The sequence below is a fragment of the Pristiophorus japonicus genome, chromosome 3 (genome assembly GCF_044704955.1).
Source record: "Pristiophorus japonicus isolate sPriJap1 chromosome 3, sPriJap1.hap1, whole genome shotgun sequence".
NCBI classification, from domain to species: Eukaryota; Metazoa; Chordata; class Chondrichthyes; family Pristiophoridae; genus Pristiophorus; species Pristiophorus japonicus.
Genome location: NC_091979.1, coordinates 97,195,789 through 97,212,122, shown reverse-complemented (window position 1 = coordinate 97,212,122; position 16,334 = coordinate 97,195,789). Strand labels below are relative to the sequence as shown.

General features: G+C 46.4%; 1 protein-coding gene across 1 annotated transcript in view; it reads right to left on the bottom strand.

The window, feature by feature from the left end:
- Positions 1-16,334, bottom strand: part of LOC139254225 (TGF-beta receptor type-1-like) — a 101,826-nt gene that overhangs the window by 64,511 nt on the left and 20,981 nt on the right. The window contains exon 2 of the mRNA XM_070873656.1: positions 6,144-6,156. Coding sequence (XP_070729757.1) covers positions 6,144-6,156 — 13 coding nt within the window. The remainder of the gene's footprint in view (positions 1-6,143; positions 6,157-16,334) is intronic.

The window sequence follows — 16,334 nt, the reverse complement described above, 5'->3', positions numbered from 1 at the left end:
TGCCCTTGACATATTACTCTGCCAGAGCAGTTGAGATGGTGGGCATCAAACTGGTACCTTACCACTCTGATACAGCGCGTCTCTACACCAATTCAGTACACCTTTTGAAATCCTTACTATAGGATTAGCCAGGTTACAGATTAGCCAGTTGAGCAGTCCTATACAGATGAGGGGCTGCCTCTTCCAAACTGCAGGCAGTTAGAAACAGACAAGCATGGAGATGCAGATATGGAGACTGGAATGCCCTTATGCTATTAAAACAGAATTGTTCATTACTCAACATGTCTATTATCACAGGCCTATTAGTCATACTTCTATTCTGTGTAAACTAATGGAATCAACCATCAGGTATAAACTTGAGAATTACCTATACAATAATAACCTAGTAACCAACAGTCAACAGGTATCCAGAAGGGGAAGATCCTGCCTGATCAACTCAACTTTTGAGGAAGTAACAACCCAAGTCGACAGTGAAAAACCCCAAGACATGGAGGGGGTGCAATTGGTCTTGGGGAGTAGCGCAAAATAGGTGATAGCAAATAGGCAGCCCATTTTGCACCATATTGTGGAAAAGAAAATAGAATTGCTATAAAACAGGCTGCTGATTGGTATTGCCTGTTTTGCACTATTGCCCAAGAGCAATTTCACCCCCCGCTCCCCCGATGTACCTCAAGCTCCACACAAAAGGCTATCAATTCAAGTCAAAGCTGCGGGGATTCAGGGTACACCTTAGCATAAGAAACTGGCTATAGGGTATGAAACAACAAATAGCAGTTAAAAGAAGTTATGCTGAGGTGGGGAAAACTATCGTGTGAAGTGCCTCAGGAGTCAGTGTCACACCACTACTATTTCTAATTTACATAAATAACCTGAAGGCCGAGGTCCAACATAAGACTCGATCTAAAGAACAGATGGTGGGTGGAAAAAGTGCAGGAGATCCAGCAACTAGCCGTCAACCATGAAGTGTGTGGATTCTTTAGCACAGTCAAGACCACCTACGGCCCCAAGCACCCAAGGTCCTACCCCACTAAGGGCCAAGAACAGAGAGGTACTCAAGGACAGAGACACAGTTAGTGCCTGCTAGAAGGAGCACTTCGAAGATTTCCTTAACTGAGACTCTGTCTTCGATGTGAATGTCCTCGACTCCATCCCACAGCATGCTACCCACCACCATCTCAGCACAACCAGAGCCCTGCAGGAGATTGAAAAGGCCATCTGGCAACTGAAGTACAACAAGGCCTCAGGAGCAGATGGAATCCCCGCTGAAGCACTAAAGAATGGCGGAGAAGCATTATTGGTGCGAATCCATGAACTCATTTCTCTTATTTGAAAGAAAGAACATGCCAGGGGATCTCAGACGCCGTAATCGTGACCATTTTCAAGAAAGGTGACAAGTCCGATTGCAGTAATTACAGGAGTTTTCCTGCTGCCTGCCATAGGGAAAGACATCGCAAGAATCCTCCTCAACCACCTTCTCTCAGTGGCTAAAGAGCTCCTCCCAGAGTCGCAGTGTGGTTTCCGCCCACTAAGGGGCACAATGGACATGATCTTCACCGCACATCAAATTCAAGAGAAAAGCAGGAAGCGGCACCAATCTCTGTGCATGGCCGGCTTTGACCTCACAAAGGCTTTCGTCATGATCAACCGTGAGGGATTATGGAGTGTCCTCCTCAAATTCAGCTGGCCTCAAAAGTTCGTCACCATCCTCCGCCTGCTTCACGATGACATACAAGCTGACCAATGGATCCACCACAGACCCAATATACGTGCGGACCGGGATCAAGGTTGTGTCATCACACCAATGCTCTTCTCGATCTTCCTTGCTGCAATGCTCCATCGCACCCTCAGTAAGCTCCCCGCTGGAGTGGAGCTAATCTACAGAACAAACAAGAAATTGTTCAACCACCGTCGCCTCCAGTCCAGATCCAAGGTCGTCCCATCCTCGGTCATCGAACTACAGTTTGCACACACTTGGAGGCTGAACTCCAAACAATCGTCAACACCTTCACCAAAGCATACGAGAGAATGGGCCTTACACTAAACATCCGTAAGATAAAGGTTGTCAATCAACATGCCCCTGCCACACAGCATTGCCCCCCGGTTATCAAGATCCATGACAAGGCCTTGGACAACGTGACCATTTTCCATACCTTGGAAAGCTACTGTCAACAAGGGCAGGCAGAATCGATGATGAAGTCCAACACCGCCTTCAGTGTGCCAGTGCAGCCTTCGGTCACCTGAGGAAGAGAGTGTTTGAAGACCAGGACCTCAAACCCGGCACCATGCTCATGGTCTACAGAGCAGCAGTGATACCCGCCCTCCTATATGCTTCAGAGACATGGACTATATACAGCAGGCACCTCAAAGCACTGTAGAAGTACCACCAACACTGCCTCCGCAAGATCTTGCAAATCGATCAGCAGGATAGGTGCACCAACGTCAGTGGTCATGCAACATCCCCAACATCGAAGCATTGACCACACTTGATCTGCTGCGATGGATGGGCCACATCATCCGCATGCCCGATACTAGACTCCCAAAACAAGTGCTCTACTCAGAGCTCCGACAAGGCAAGCAAGTCCCAGGTGGGCAGAGGAAACGTTTCAAGGGCAGCCTCAAAACCTCCTAAAAAGTGCAACATCCCCACCGACACCTGGGAATCCTTGACCCAAGACCATTCAAAGTGGAAGAGGAGCATCCGGGAAGGCATCGAACACCTCGAGTCTCTTCACCAAGAGCACACAGAAGCCAAGCACAAACAGCGGAAGGAGCGCACGACAACCCAAGCACCCCACCCATCGTCTACCCCACCTATGACAGAGACTGGAGGTCCCGCATTGGACTCATTAGTCACCTGAGAACTCATTAGAGTGGAAGCAAATCCACTCTAGGGATCAGAGGGTCTAGCAAGAAGGACGAACTGAGGGAAATCCTTATTAGTCGGGAAATTGTGTTGGGGAAGTTGATGGGATTGAAGGCCGATAAATCCCCAGGGCCTGATGGATTGCATCCCAGAGTACTTAAGGAGGTGGCCATGGAAATAGCGGATGCATTTACAGTCATTTTCCAACATTCCATAGACTCTGGATCAGTTCCTATGGAGTGGAGGGTAGCCAATGTAACCCCACTTTTTAAAAAAGGAGGGAGAGAGAAAACAGGGAATTATAGACCGTTCAGCCTGACATCGGTAGTGGGTAAAATAATGGAATCAATTATTAAGTATGTCATAGCAGCGCATTTGGAAAGAGGTGACATGATAGGTCCAAGTCAGCATGGATTTGTGAAAGGGAAATCATGCTCGACAAATCTTCTGGAATTTTTTGAGGATGTTTCCAGTAGAGTGGACAAGGGAGAACCAGTTGATGTGGTGTATTTGGACTTTCAGAAGGCTTTCCACAAGGTCCCACACAAGAGATTAATGTGCAAAGTTAAAGCACATGGGATTGGGGGTAGTGTGCTGACATGGATTGAGAACTGGTTGGCAGACAGGAAGTAAAGAGTAGAAGTAAATGCGTGCTTTTCAGAATGGCAGGCAGTGACTAGTGGGGTACCACAAGGTTCTGTGCTGGGGCCCCAGCTGTTTACATTGTACATTAATGATTTAGACGAGGGGATTAAATGTAGTATCTCCAAATTTGCGGATGACACTAAATTGGGAGGCAGTGTGAGCTGAGAGGAGGATGCTATGAGGCTGCAGAGTGACTTGGATAGGTTAGGTGAGTGGGCAAATGCATGGCAGATGAAGTATAATGTGGATAAATGTGAGGTTATCCACTTTGGTGGTAAAAACAGAGAGACAAACTATTATCTGAATGGTGACAGATTAGGAAAAGGGGAGGTGCAATGAGACCTGGGTGTCATGGTACATCAGTCATTGAAGGTTGGCATGCAGGTACAGCAGGCAGTTAAGAAAGCCAATGGCATGTTGGCCTTCATAGTGAGGGGATTTGAGTACAGGGGCAGGGAAGTGTTACTACAGTTGTACAGGGCCTTGGTGAGGCCACACCTGGAGTATTATGTACAGTTTTGGTCTCCTAACTTGAGGAAGGACATTCTTGCTATTGAGGGAGTGCAGCGAAGGTTCACCAGACTGATTCCTGGGATGGCGGGACTTACATATGGCTTGTATTCACTGGAGTTCAGAAGAATGAGAGGGGATCTCATAGCAACGTTTAAAATCCTGACTGGTTTAGACAGGTTAGATGCAGGAAGAATGTTCCCAATGTTGGGGAAGTCCAGAACCAGGGGTCACAGTCTAAGGATAAGGGGTAAGCCATTTAGGACCGAGATGAGGAGAAACTTCTTCACCCAGAGTGGCGAACCTGTGGAATTCTCTACCACAGAAAGTTGTTGAGGCCAATTCACTAAATATATTCAAAAAGGAGTTAGATGGAGTCCTTACTTCTTGGGGGATCAAGGTGTATGGCGAGAAAGCAGGAATGGGGTACTGAAGTTGCATGTTCAGCCATGAACTCATTGAATGGCAGCGCAGGCTCGAAGGGCCGAATGGCCTACTCCTGCACCTATTTTCTATGTTTATATGTTTCTATCCTTGACTCCGAGGGACTGCCTAAGGAAAAGTTTACTAATTTACATAAATAACCTGGATTCAGAAACTCAATGCAAAATGTTCAAACTTGTATCTCTCCCATCTCCCCTCATACCCTTCCCAAGTTCACCTCGTCCAAGAGACCCACTTTCTGCTCCCTTGAACCTATTCCCACTTAAACTGCTGACCACCCAACTTCCCTTCCTGGCTCACATGTTAGCTGATAGGAGAGGGAACTGTTACCTTCAAATCTGCCATCATCACCATCTCCTCAAAAAAAACAATGCTTCACCCGTCAGTCCTTACAAACTACCCATCCCCAACCTCCATTTCCTCTCCAAAATGCTTGAACGTGTTGTCACCTCCCAAATCTGTGGCCAGCTTTCCTTGAACTCCATGCTTGAATTCCTCCAATCAAGTTTCCGCCCCGCCACAGTACCGAAACGGCTATCAATGTCACAAATGACATCCTATGTGACTATGACAAAGGTAAACTATCCCTCCTCATCCTTCGTAACCTGTCTGGAACCTTGACATGGGTGACCACACCATCCTCCTCCAAAGCCTATCCACCATCATCCAGCTGGGTGGGACTGCACTCGCCTGGTTCCATTCTTACCTATCTAATCGTAATCACATGCAATGGCTTCTCGTCCCGCTCCCGCACCATTACCTCTGGTGTTCCCCAAGAATCTATCCTTGGCCCCCTCCTATTTCTCATCTACATGCTGCCCCTCAGCAACAGCAACCGAAAACATAGCGCCAGTTTCCACATGTACGCAGATGATACCCAGCTCGACCTCACCACCATCTCTCTCGATCCCTTCACGGTCTCTAAATTGTCAGACTGCTTGTCCAACACCCAGTACTGGCTAAGCATAAATTTCTTTCAACTAAATATTAGGAAGACCCAAAGCCATTGTCTTCAGTCCCCACTACAAACATTCTAAGAACATAAGAAATAGGAACAGGAGTAGGCCATACGGCCCCTCGAGCCTGCTCCGCCATTCAATAATATCATGGCTGATCTGATCATGGACTCAGCTCCATTTCCCAACCCGCTCCACATAACCCCTCATCGTTTAAGAAACTGTCTATTTCTGTCTTAAATTTATTCAATGACCCAGCTTCCACAGCTCTCTGAGGCAGCGAATTTCACAGATTTACAACGCTCAGAGAAGAAATTTCTCCTCATCTCTGTTTTAAATGGGCGGCCCCTTATTCTAAAATCATGCCCTCTAGTTCTAGTTTCCCCCCATCAGTGGAAACATCCTCTCTGCATCCACCTTGTCAAGCCCCCTCATAATCTTATAAGTTTTGATAAGATCACCTCTCATTCTTCTGAATTCCAATGAGTAGAGGCCCAACCTACTCAACCTTTCCTCATACGTCAACCCCCTCATTCCCAGAATCAACCTAGTGAACCTTCTTGAACTGCCTCAAAAGCAAGTATATCCTTTCGTAAATATGGAAACCAAAACTGCACGCAGTATTGTGTACAGTTTTGGTCTCCTAACTTGAGGAAGGACATTCTTGCTATTGAGGGAGTGCAGCAAAGGTTCACCAGACTGATTCCCGGGATGGCGGGACTGACCTATCAAGAAAGACTGGATCAACTGGGCTTGTATTCACTGGAGTTCAGAAGAATGAGAGGGGACCTCATAGAAATGTTTAAAATTCTGATGGGTTCAGACAGGTTAGATGCAGGAAAAATGTTCTCAATGTTGGAGAAGTCCAGAACCAGGGGTCACAATCTAAGAATAAGGGGTAAGCCATTTAGGACCGAGATGAGGAGAAACTTCTTCACCCAGAGAGTGGTGAACCTGTGGAATTCTCTACCACAGAAAGTTGTTGAGGCCAATTCACTAAATATATTCAAAAAGGAGTTAGATGTAGTCCTTACTATTAGGGGGATCAAGGGGTATGGCGAGAAAGCAGGAATGGGGTACTGAAGTTGCATGTTCAGCCATGATCTTATTAAATGGCGGTGCAGGCTCGAAGGGCTGAATGGCCTACTCCTGCACCTATTTTCTATGTTGCCAAGATTAGTGGGAGTCCAGAGGATTGGGAATTTTTTAAAAACCAGCAATGGACAGCTAAAGTGGACTGGGAAAACAGATTAAAGTATGGGATGGTTGATGAGTAGTGGCACACATTTAAGGAGATATTTCATAACACGCAACAAAAATATATCCCAATGAGAAGGAAAGACCAAAAGAAGGGATAACCATCCGTGGCTAATTAAGAAAATAAGGGATGGTATCAAATTGAAAACAAGGGCATACAATGTGGCCAAGACTAGTGGGAAGCCAGAGGATTGGGAAACTATTAAAAGACAGCAAAGAACAACTAAAAAATGAGGGAAGATAGATTATGAAAGCAAACTAGCATAAAATATAAAAAGATAGTAAGAGTTTCTACAGGTACATAAAAAGAAAAAAAAAAAAAAGAGTGGCTAAAGTAAATGTTGGTCCCTTAGAGGATGAGATTGCAGAATTAATAATGAGGAACAGGGAAATGGCAGAGATGTTGAACAAATATTTTGTATCGGTTTTCAAGGTAGAAGACACTAAAAACATCCCAATAATGAATAATCAAGAGGCTACAGAGAGGGAGCAACTTAATACAATAACTATCACTAATGAAGTAGTACTCGGTAAAATAATGGGACTAAAGGCGGACATGTCCCCTGGACCTGATGGCTTGCATCCTAGGGTCTTAAAAGAAGTGGCTGCAGAGATAGTGGATGCATTTGTGGTAATCTACCAAAATTCCCTGGATTCTGGGGCGGATTGGAAAACCATAAATGTAACACCCCTATTTAAAAAAGGAAGCAGATAAAAAGCAGGAAACTATAGACCAGTTAGCCCAACATCTGTCGTTGGGAAAATGCTGGAGTCCATTAATAAGGAAGCAGTAGCGGGACATTTGGAAAAGCATGATTCAATCAAGCAAAGTCAGCATGGTTTTATGAAAGGGAAATCATGTTTGACAAATTTGCTGGAGTTCTTCGAGGATGTAATGAGCAGGGTGGATAAGGGGGAACCAGTGGATGTGGCGTATTTGGATTTCCAGAAGGCATTCGATAAGGTGCCACATAAAAGATTACTGCACAAAATAAAAGCTCTCGGGATTGAGGGTAATATATTAGCTTGGATAGAGGATTGGCTAACTATCAGAAAACAGAGTCGGGATAAATGGTTCATTTTCTGATTGGCAACCAGTAACTAGTGGTGTGCCGCAGGGATCAGTGCTGCGTCCTCAACTATTTACAATCTATATTAATGAGTTGGATGAAGGGACCGAGTATAATGTAGCCAAGTTTGCTGATGATACAAAGATGGGTGGGAAAGCAAATTGTGAGGAGGGCACAAACAATCTGCAAAGGTATATAAACAGGCTAAGTGAGTGGACAAAAAGTTGTCAGATGGAGTATAATGTGGGAAAATGTGAGTGTTGTGTATGGAGAAAGAATCAGACTGAACACTGAGCTCAAAGTAAAGTGTGATCTTAGTCTTTTATTGCAGGTCTCCAGAGTGCCTCTCCAACCTGTGAAGCCTCCTTAAAAACCTGTGTTCCCAAGGGATTATGGGATCCCTTGGGACTCCAGGGGATGAGCCCTCTGGCGGCTATACAGAGTAAATACAAGTCCACATATATAACAACACTCTTTTCCCCCTCCCTCCTCCCCCAAAGTCAATGTGAGTTGATCTGGGGCCCTTCTTGCCCTGGTTGATCGTCTCGATGTGAAAGCTGGTGTTGTTGAATCATTTGTTGGGCCCTTGCTGGGCTGCTGTGCAGCTGGCCTTGCTGGGCTGCCTAATGTGTTGGGCCCTACAGGGCTGCTGTGGATGATGGGTTCTGCTTCATGGTCAACCACGGTGCCGGTTGCCACTGGTGTGTATGTTGGGGGATCAAAAATGGTACGGTCCAAGATGGGTTGCTCAGGATAGTCCGTGAATCTGAGTTTGATTTGATCCAAGTGTTTCCGGTGAATGAGTCCATTTGAAAGTTTGACCCGAAACACCCTGCTCCCCTCTTTGGCCACGACAGTGCCGGGAAGCCACTTGGGACCTTGCCCATAATTTAATACAAATACAAGATCATTGATTTCAATCTCGTGTGACACATTTGCACTATCATGGTATGCACTTTGTTGAAGTCGCCTGCTCTCCACCTGTTCATGTAGATCAGGGTGAACCAACGAGAACCTTGTCTTAAGTACTCTTTTCATGAGCAGTTCAGCAGTTGGGATCCCAGTGAGTGAGTGGGGTCTCGTGCAGTAGCTAAGTAGGACTCGGGATAGGCGAGTCTGCAGTGAGCCTTCAGTTACCCTCTTCAAGCCTTGCTTGATTGTTTGTACTGCTCTCTCTGCCTGACCATTGGACGCTGGTTTAAATAGGGCAGATGTGACCTGTTTGATCCCGTTACAGGTCATGAATTCTTTGAACTCAGCACTGGTAAAACATGGCTCGTTGTCGCTCACCAGGACAATCGGGTAAGCAGCGAGTGGCAAACATGGCCAGCAGGCTTTCAGTAGTGGCAGCGGACGTGCTAGCCGACATTATCTCACATTCAATCCACTTCGAGTATGTGTCTACAATCACAAGAACATTTTACCCAAGAACGGGCCTGCATACTCAACGTGTACCCTAGACCATGGTTTGGAAGGCCAAGACCATAAACTTAGCGGCGCCTCCCTGGGTATATTGCTTAACTGCGAGCATGTATTACATCTGTGAAAGCAGGACTCTAAGTCTGCATCGATACCAGTCCACCACACGTGGGATCTGGCTATCGCTTTCATCATTACGATGCCTGGGTGGGTACTGTGGAGGTCATTGATGAAGATGTCTCTGCCCTTCTTGGGGACCACTACTCGTTGCCCCACAGAAGGCAGTCTGCCTGTATAGACATTTCATCTTTGCGCCGCTGGAACAGCTTTATCGCTTCCTGCATTTCCACTGGGACACTGGACCAGTTCCCGTGAAACACACAGCTTTTGACTAGAGATAATAAGGGATCCTGTCTTGTCCAGGTTTTGATCTGCCGAGCAGTGATGGGTGATAGCTCACTCTCAAATGCTTCCATAACCATGGCTAGATCTGCGGGCTGTGCCATTTCCATCCCTGTGATTGGCAATGGCAGCCTACTGAGCATCGGTGCAGTTTTCTGTGCCTGGCCTGTGGTGAATGGCATAGTTGTATGCGGACAACGTGAGCGCCCATCTCTGGACGCGCGCCGATGCATTGGTATTTATCCCTTTACTCTCGTGTTGATGCAGGTGAGGGCCTTCGGCGATTCCTCCTGTTCCTGCGTCATGTAGGCTGAAGTCAGTTCCAGCTCCGTGAACATCTTTCCTCCCGCCAGCGTTGCAAAGAGGTCATCGGCCTTTGGTAGTGGGTATTGGTCCTGCAGGGAGAAACGATTGATAGTTACTTTGTAATCGCCATAGATTCTGACGGTGCCGTCTCCCTTGAGGACTGGGACGATAGGACTGGTCCACTCGCTGAACTCGATTGGTGAAATGATGCTCTCTCTTTGCAGCCGGTCTAGCTCGATCTCTACCCTTTCTCTCATCATGTATGGTACTGGTCTCGCCTTATGATGGATGGGTCATGCTCCCGGAATTAGGTGGATCTGCACTTTTGCTCCTTGGAATTTCCTGATGACTGGTTCGAACAGCGAAGGAAATTTGTTTAAGACCTGGGCACACGAAGTGTCGTCAGCGGGCGATAGCGCTCGGACGTCCTCCTAGTTCCAGTGTATCTTTCCCAGCCAGCTCCTGCTGAGCAGCGTGGGACCATCGCCCGGTACCATCCAGAGCGGTTACTTATGCACTGCTCTATCGTAGGAGACCTGTATGGTAGCACTGCCGATTACAGGAATCAGTTCTTTAGTGTAAGTTCTTAGTTTCGTGCGAACTGGAGTTAAGAATGGCCTTGAGGCCTTGTTGCACCACAACCTTTCGAAATTCTTTTTGCCCATGATGGACTGGCTCGCACCCATGTCCAGCTCCATTGACACCGGGAGCCCATTTAGTTCAACATTCAACATTATCGGGACACAATTCGTGGTGAATGTGTGCATCCCATGTACCGCTGCCTCCCCAATCTGAGGCTCTGGTTCATTGTGATCCTCCGTGGATCTGTCCTCCTCTGCAACATGGTGTGGTTTCCAGGTTTAACAGGCTTTGCAGCTCACCTACACATTCATTGGAGGTGTCCCATTGTTCCACAGCCCTTGAAAACGTACTCTTTAAATCAGCACGAATGGAAACGATGATCACCCCCGCAGCGCCAACAAGGTGTTAATGGCCTTGCATTCATCACCCTTGATGGTGGACTCAGACATCTGCGGACATGCAGCTGCAGGTTTGTGTGACCTGCCCTGTATGTTACAATTCAAAAACAACATCACTTCGTTCACAGTACTTGTAGCAGCACTTGTGCGCTGAGAGATTTGCTTTGTATGGTCACTGGTGCCAATGAACGCCTGGGCTATTGCTATGGCCTTACTCAAGGTTGGGGTCTCTGCAGTCAAAAGTTTGCGAAGTATGGTTTTGTGGCCAATGCCAAGTAAGAAAAAGTCTCTGAGCATGTGCTCCAAATGTCCCTCAAATTCGCAATGTCCTGCAAGGCGTCTTCGCTCGGCAACATAACTCGCCACTTCCTGGCCTTCAGACCTTTTGTAGGTGTAGAACCGGTACCTCACCATCAGAGCACTTTCCTTCGGGTTTAAATGTTCTCGGACCAGTGTGCACAAATCGTGGTACGATTTCTCCGTGGGTTTCGCTGGAGTGAGCAGATTCCTTCATGAGGCCATACATTAGTTCTCCACAGACGGTGGGGAAGATCATCCTTCATTTGGCAGCGCTCTCTTCCCCATCTAGCTCATTGGCCACGAAGTATTGGTCGAGTCGCTCCACAAAAGTTTCCCAATCATCTCCCTCTGAAAATTTCTCCAGGATGTCCACTGTTCTCTGCATCTTTGGATTTGCTATCTATATCTTGTTGCCAGTTGTTGTGTATGGAGAGAGTCAGACTGAATACTGTGAGCTCAAAAGTAAAAAAAAAGTGTGACCTTCGTCTTTTATTGCAGGTCTCCAGAGTGCCTCTCCAACCTGTGAAGCCTCCTCAAATACCTGTGCTCCCAAGGGATTATGGGATCCCTTGGGACTCCAGGGGATGAGCCCTCTGGTGGCTGCACAGAGTAAATACAAGTCCACATATATAACAGTGAGGTTATCCGCTTTGGCAGAAAAACAATAGAAGAGCAAATTATAATTTAAATGGAGAAAAATTGCAAAGTGCTGCAGTACAGAGGGACCTGGGGGTCCTTGTGCATGAAACACAAAAAGTTAGTATGCAAGTTATTGTGCTCCTAACACAGATGAGGCTGCACAAAAGGAGGTTAAAGTAACAGTGACCTCAGTCTTTAATAAGACACTCCAGAGTGAGGAACAGGCCTTAAGGGCCGGCTTATATAGTGCCCCCAAGGGATGCTGGGATGCCTTGGGACTTCAGGGGATGAGCTCCCTTGTGGTGGAACATGGGAGTGCATACTTTACAGATACACAACACAAGTAATCAGGAAAGCAAATGGAATGTTGGCCTTTATAGCAGCGGTATGAAATATAAAAGCTGGGATGTTCTGCTACAACTATACAGGGTTTTGGTGAGACCACACCTAGAGTACTGCACACAGTTTTGGTCTCCTTATTTAAGGAGTGATATATTTGCATTGGAAGCATTCATCAAAGGTTCACTAGGTTGATTCCTGAGATGAAGGGGTTGACTTATGAAGAAAGGTTGAGCAGGTTGGGCCTATACTCATTGAAGTTTAGAAGAATGAGGTGATCTTATTCAAACATATAAGATACTACGAGGGCTTGACAAGGTAGATGCAGAGAGGATGTTTCCAATTGTGGGGGAATCTAGAACTGGGGGCATAGTTTCAGAAGAACGAGTTGCCCATTTAGAACTGAGATGAGGAGAAATGTCATCTCTGAGGGTCGTAAATCTGTGGAATTCTCTGCCCCAAAGAGCTGTGGTGGCTGGATCATTGAATATATTTAAAGGTGAAGATAGACAGATTTTTGAGCAATAAGGGAATGAAGGGTTATGGGGAGCTGGCAGTGAAGTAGAGCTGAGCCCAAGGTCAGATCAGCAGTGATCTTATTAAATGGCAGAGCACGTTTTAGGGGCCAAATGGCCTACTCCTGCTCCTATTGCTTATGTTCTTAGGTTCTTATGACACCAAAGCTGCCCAACTCCCATAATAAAACACATTGTACAACAGTGCACATCAGAGGCCAATAGGAACTCTCCTTCTCTCCAGTTGGTATTGCGCCAAATTTCTGTTGTTCTCTCTCCCTTTCCATTTTGATTTGCTGTCTCTCCCTTTCCCTCACCAGTTTGTGTTCATCTCCCCTCCTTCCCTCACCAGTTTGTGTTTGTCTCCCCTCCTTCCCTCCCAAGTGTATGTTTCTCGTCCCTCCTTTCAGTTGCTCTCCCTCTCCAGCCCCCACCCCACCTTAGTTGCTCTCTCCGGACACGCGGAGTTTGCAGACGATTTTCATTAACCGCGATAGCATCATCCTCAAAAGTTGCAATGAAGCAGTGATTCAGAATAGCAGGGCTCAGAAAATCCAGTTTGATTGCAAGCCAGGACAGCCAGGGGATGGCGCGTGCACCAGCCACACACACAAGGACCATTTCTCACAAATCACCAGCAGCAGCTCTCGGGAGACTCCCGCCCAAAGCAGGAGGGTTGAGAACACTACTTAAAGCTTCAAAATTTTGTGTGTGTTTTCCAGTCAAGTAAATTTATCTACATAACCCATGCCCTCATCATTATAAATAGCTAGATCACATACTGAATCGATGTTTCTTACGCTCACAAAAACAAGCTGTCTTTATAGTGTCAGCTATGGCTTAGAGGGCAGCATACTTGCCTCGGAGTCAGAAGTCCCACTCCAGGAACTTGAGCTCATAAATCTATGCTGACACTCCAGTGCAGTGCTGAGGGAGCGCTGCACTGTCTGAGGTGACATCTTTCAGATGAGACATTAAACCGAGGCCCCATCTGCACTCAGGTGGATGCAAGAGATCCAATGGCATTATTTTGATTCAGAGCAGAAGTTATCCCCAGTGTCCTGGCCAATATTTATCCCTGAAATCAATGTATCAAAAATAGGTTATCACATTTCTGTTTGTGGGAGCTTGCTGTGCGCAAATTGGCTACCGCGTTTCCCACATTCTTCTTAGGCAGTTCCCCGGAGTCGAGGATGACTTGCTCCCATACTAAAATGAGTTCTAAGGTGACTGATGAGACCAATGCGGGATCGACAGCCTCTGTCACAGGTAGGGCATAGAAACATAGAAAATAGGTACAGGAGCAGGCCATTCGGCCCTTCGAGCCTGCACCGCTATTCAATGAGTTCATGGCTGAAGATGCAACTTCAGTACCCCATTCCTGCTTTCTCGCCATACACCTTGATCCCCCTAGTAGTAAGGACTACATCTAACTCCTTTTTGAATATATTTAGTGAATTGGCCTCAACAACTCTCTGTGGTAGAGAATTCCACAGGTTCGTCACTCTCTGGGTGAAGAAGTTTCTCCTCATCTCGGTCCTAAATGGCTTATCCCTTATCCTTAGACTGTGCCCCCTGGTTCTGGACTTCCCCAACATTGGGAACATTCTTCCTGCATCTAACCTGTTTAAACCAGTCAGGATTTTAAACGTTGCTATGAGATCCCCTCTCATTCTTCTGAACTCCAGTGAATACAAGCCCAGTCTTTGATATGTCAGTCCCGCCATCCCGGGAATCAGTCTGGTGAACTTTCGCTGCACTCCCTCAATAGCAAGAATGTCCTTCAAGTTAGGAGACCAAAACTGTACACAATACTCCAGGTGTGGCCTCACCAAGGCCCTATACAACTGTAGTAACACTTCCCTGCCCCTGTACTCAAATCCCCTCACTATGAAGGCCAACATGCCATTTGCTTTCTTAACCGCCTGCTGTACCTGCATGCCAACCTTCAATGACTGATGTACCATGACACCCAGGTCTTGTTGCACCTCCCCTTTTCCTAATCTGTCACCATTCAGATAATAGTCTGTCTCTCTGTTTTTACCACCAAAGTGGATAACCTCACATTTATCCACATTATACTTCATCTGCCATGCATTTGCCCACTCACCTAACCTATCCAAGTCATTCTGAAGCCTCATAGCATCCTCCTCGCAGCTCTCACTGCCAACCCAACTTAGTGTCATCCGCAAATTTGGAGATACTACATTCAATCCCCTTGTCCACATCATTATCTGAAAAGCACGCATTTACTTCTACTCTTTACTTCCTGTCTGCCAACCAGTTCTCAATCCATGTCAGCACACTACCCCCAATCCCATGTGCTTTAACTTTGCACATTAATCTCTTGTGTGGGACCTTGTGGAAAGCCTTCTGAAAGTCCAAATACACCACATCAACTGGTTCTCCCTTGTGCCCTCTACTGGAAACATCCTCAAAAAATTCCAGAAGATTTGTTGAGCATGATTTCCCTTTCACAAATCCATGCTGACTTGGACCCATCATGTCACCTCTTTCCAAATGCGCTGCTATGACATCCTTAATAATTGATTCCATCATTTTACACACTACCGATGTCAGGCTGACTGGTCTATAATTCCCTGTTTTCTCTCTCCCTCCTTTCTTAAAAAGTGGGGTTACATTGGCTACCCTCCACTCCATAGGAACTAATTCAGAATCTATGGAATGTTGGAAAATGACTGTCAATGCATCCGCTATTTCCAAGGCCACCTCCTTAAGTACTCTGTGATGCAGTCCATCAGGCCCTGGGGATTTATCGGCCTTCAATCCCATCAATTTTCCCAACACAATTTCCCGACTAATAAGGATTTCCCTCAGTTCCTCCTTCTTACTAGACCCTCTGACCCCTTTTACATCCGGAAGGTTGTCCGTGTCCTCCTTAGTGAATACCGAACCAAAGTACTTGTTCAATTGGTCTGTCATTTCTTTGTTCCCCGTTATGATTTCCCGTGATTCTGACTGCAGGGGACCTATGTTTGTCTTTACTAACCTTTTTCTCTTCACATATCTATAAAAGCTTTTGCAATCCGAGTTAATGTTCCCTGCAAGCTTCCTCTCGTACTCTATTTTCCCTGCCTTAATCAAACCCTTTGTCCTCCTCTGCTGAGTTCTAAATTTCTCCCAGTCCCCGTGTTCGTTGCTATTTCTGGCCAATTTGTATGCCACTTCCTTGGCTTTAATGCTATCCCTGATTTCGCTTGATAGCCACGGTTGAGCCACCTTCCCTTTTTTATTTTTACGCCAGGCAGGGATGTACAATTGTTGTAGTTCATCCATGCGGTCTCTAAATGTCTGCCATTGCCCATCCACTGTCAACCCCTTAAGTATCATTCGCCAATCTATCCTAGCCAATTCATGCCTCATACCTTCAAAGTTACCCTTCTTTAAGTTCTGGACCATGGTCTCTGAATTAACTGTTTCATTCTCCATCCTAATGTAGAATTCCACCATATTATGGTCACTCTTCCCCAAGGGGCCTCGCACAACGAGATTGCTAATTAATCCTCTCTCATTACACAGCACCCAGTCTAAGATGGCCTCCCACCCTAGTTGGTTCCTCGACATATTGGTCTAGAAAACCATCCCTTATGCACTCCAGGAAATCCTCCTCCACCGTATTGTTTCCAGTTTGGTTAGCCCAATCTATATGCATATTAAAGTCACCCATG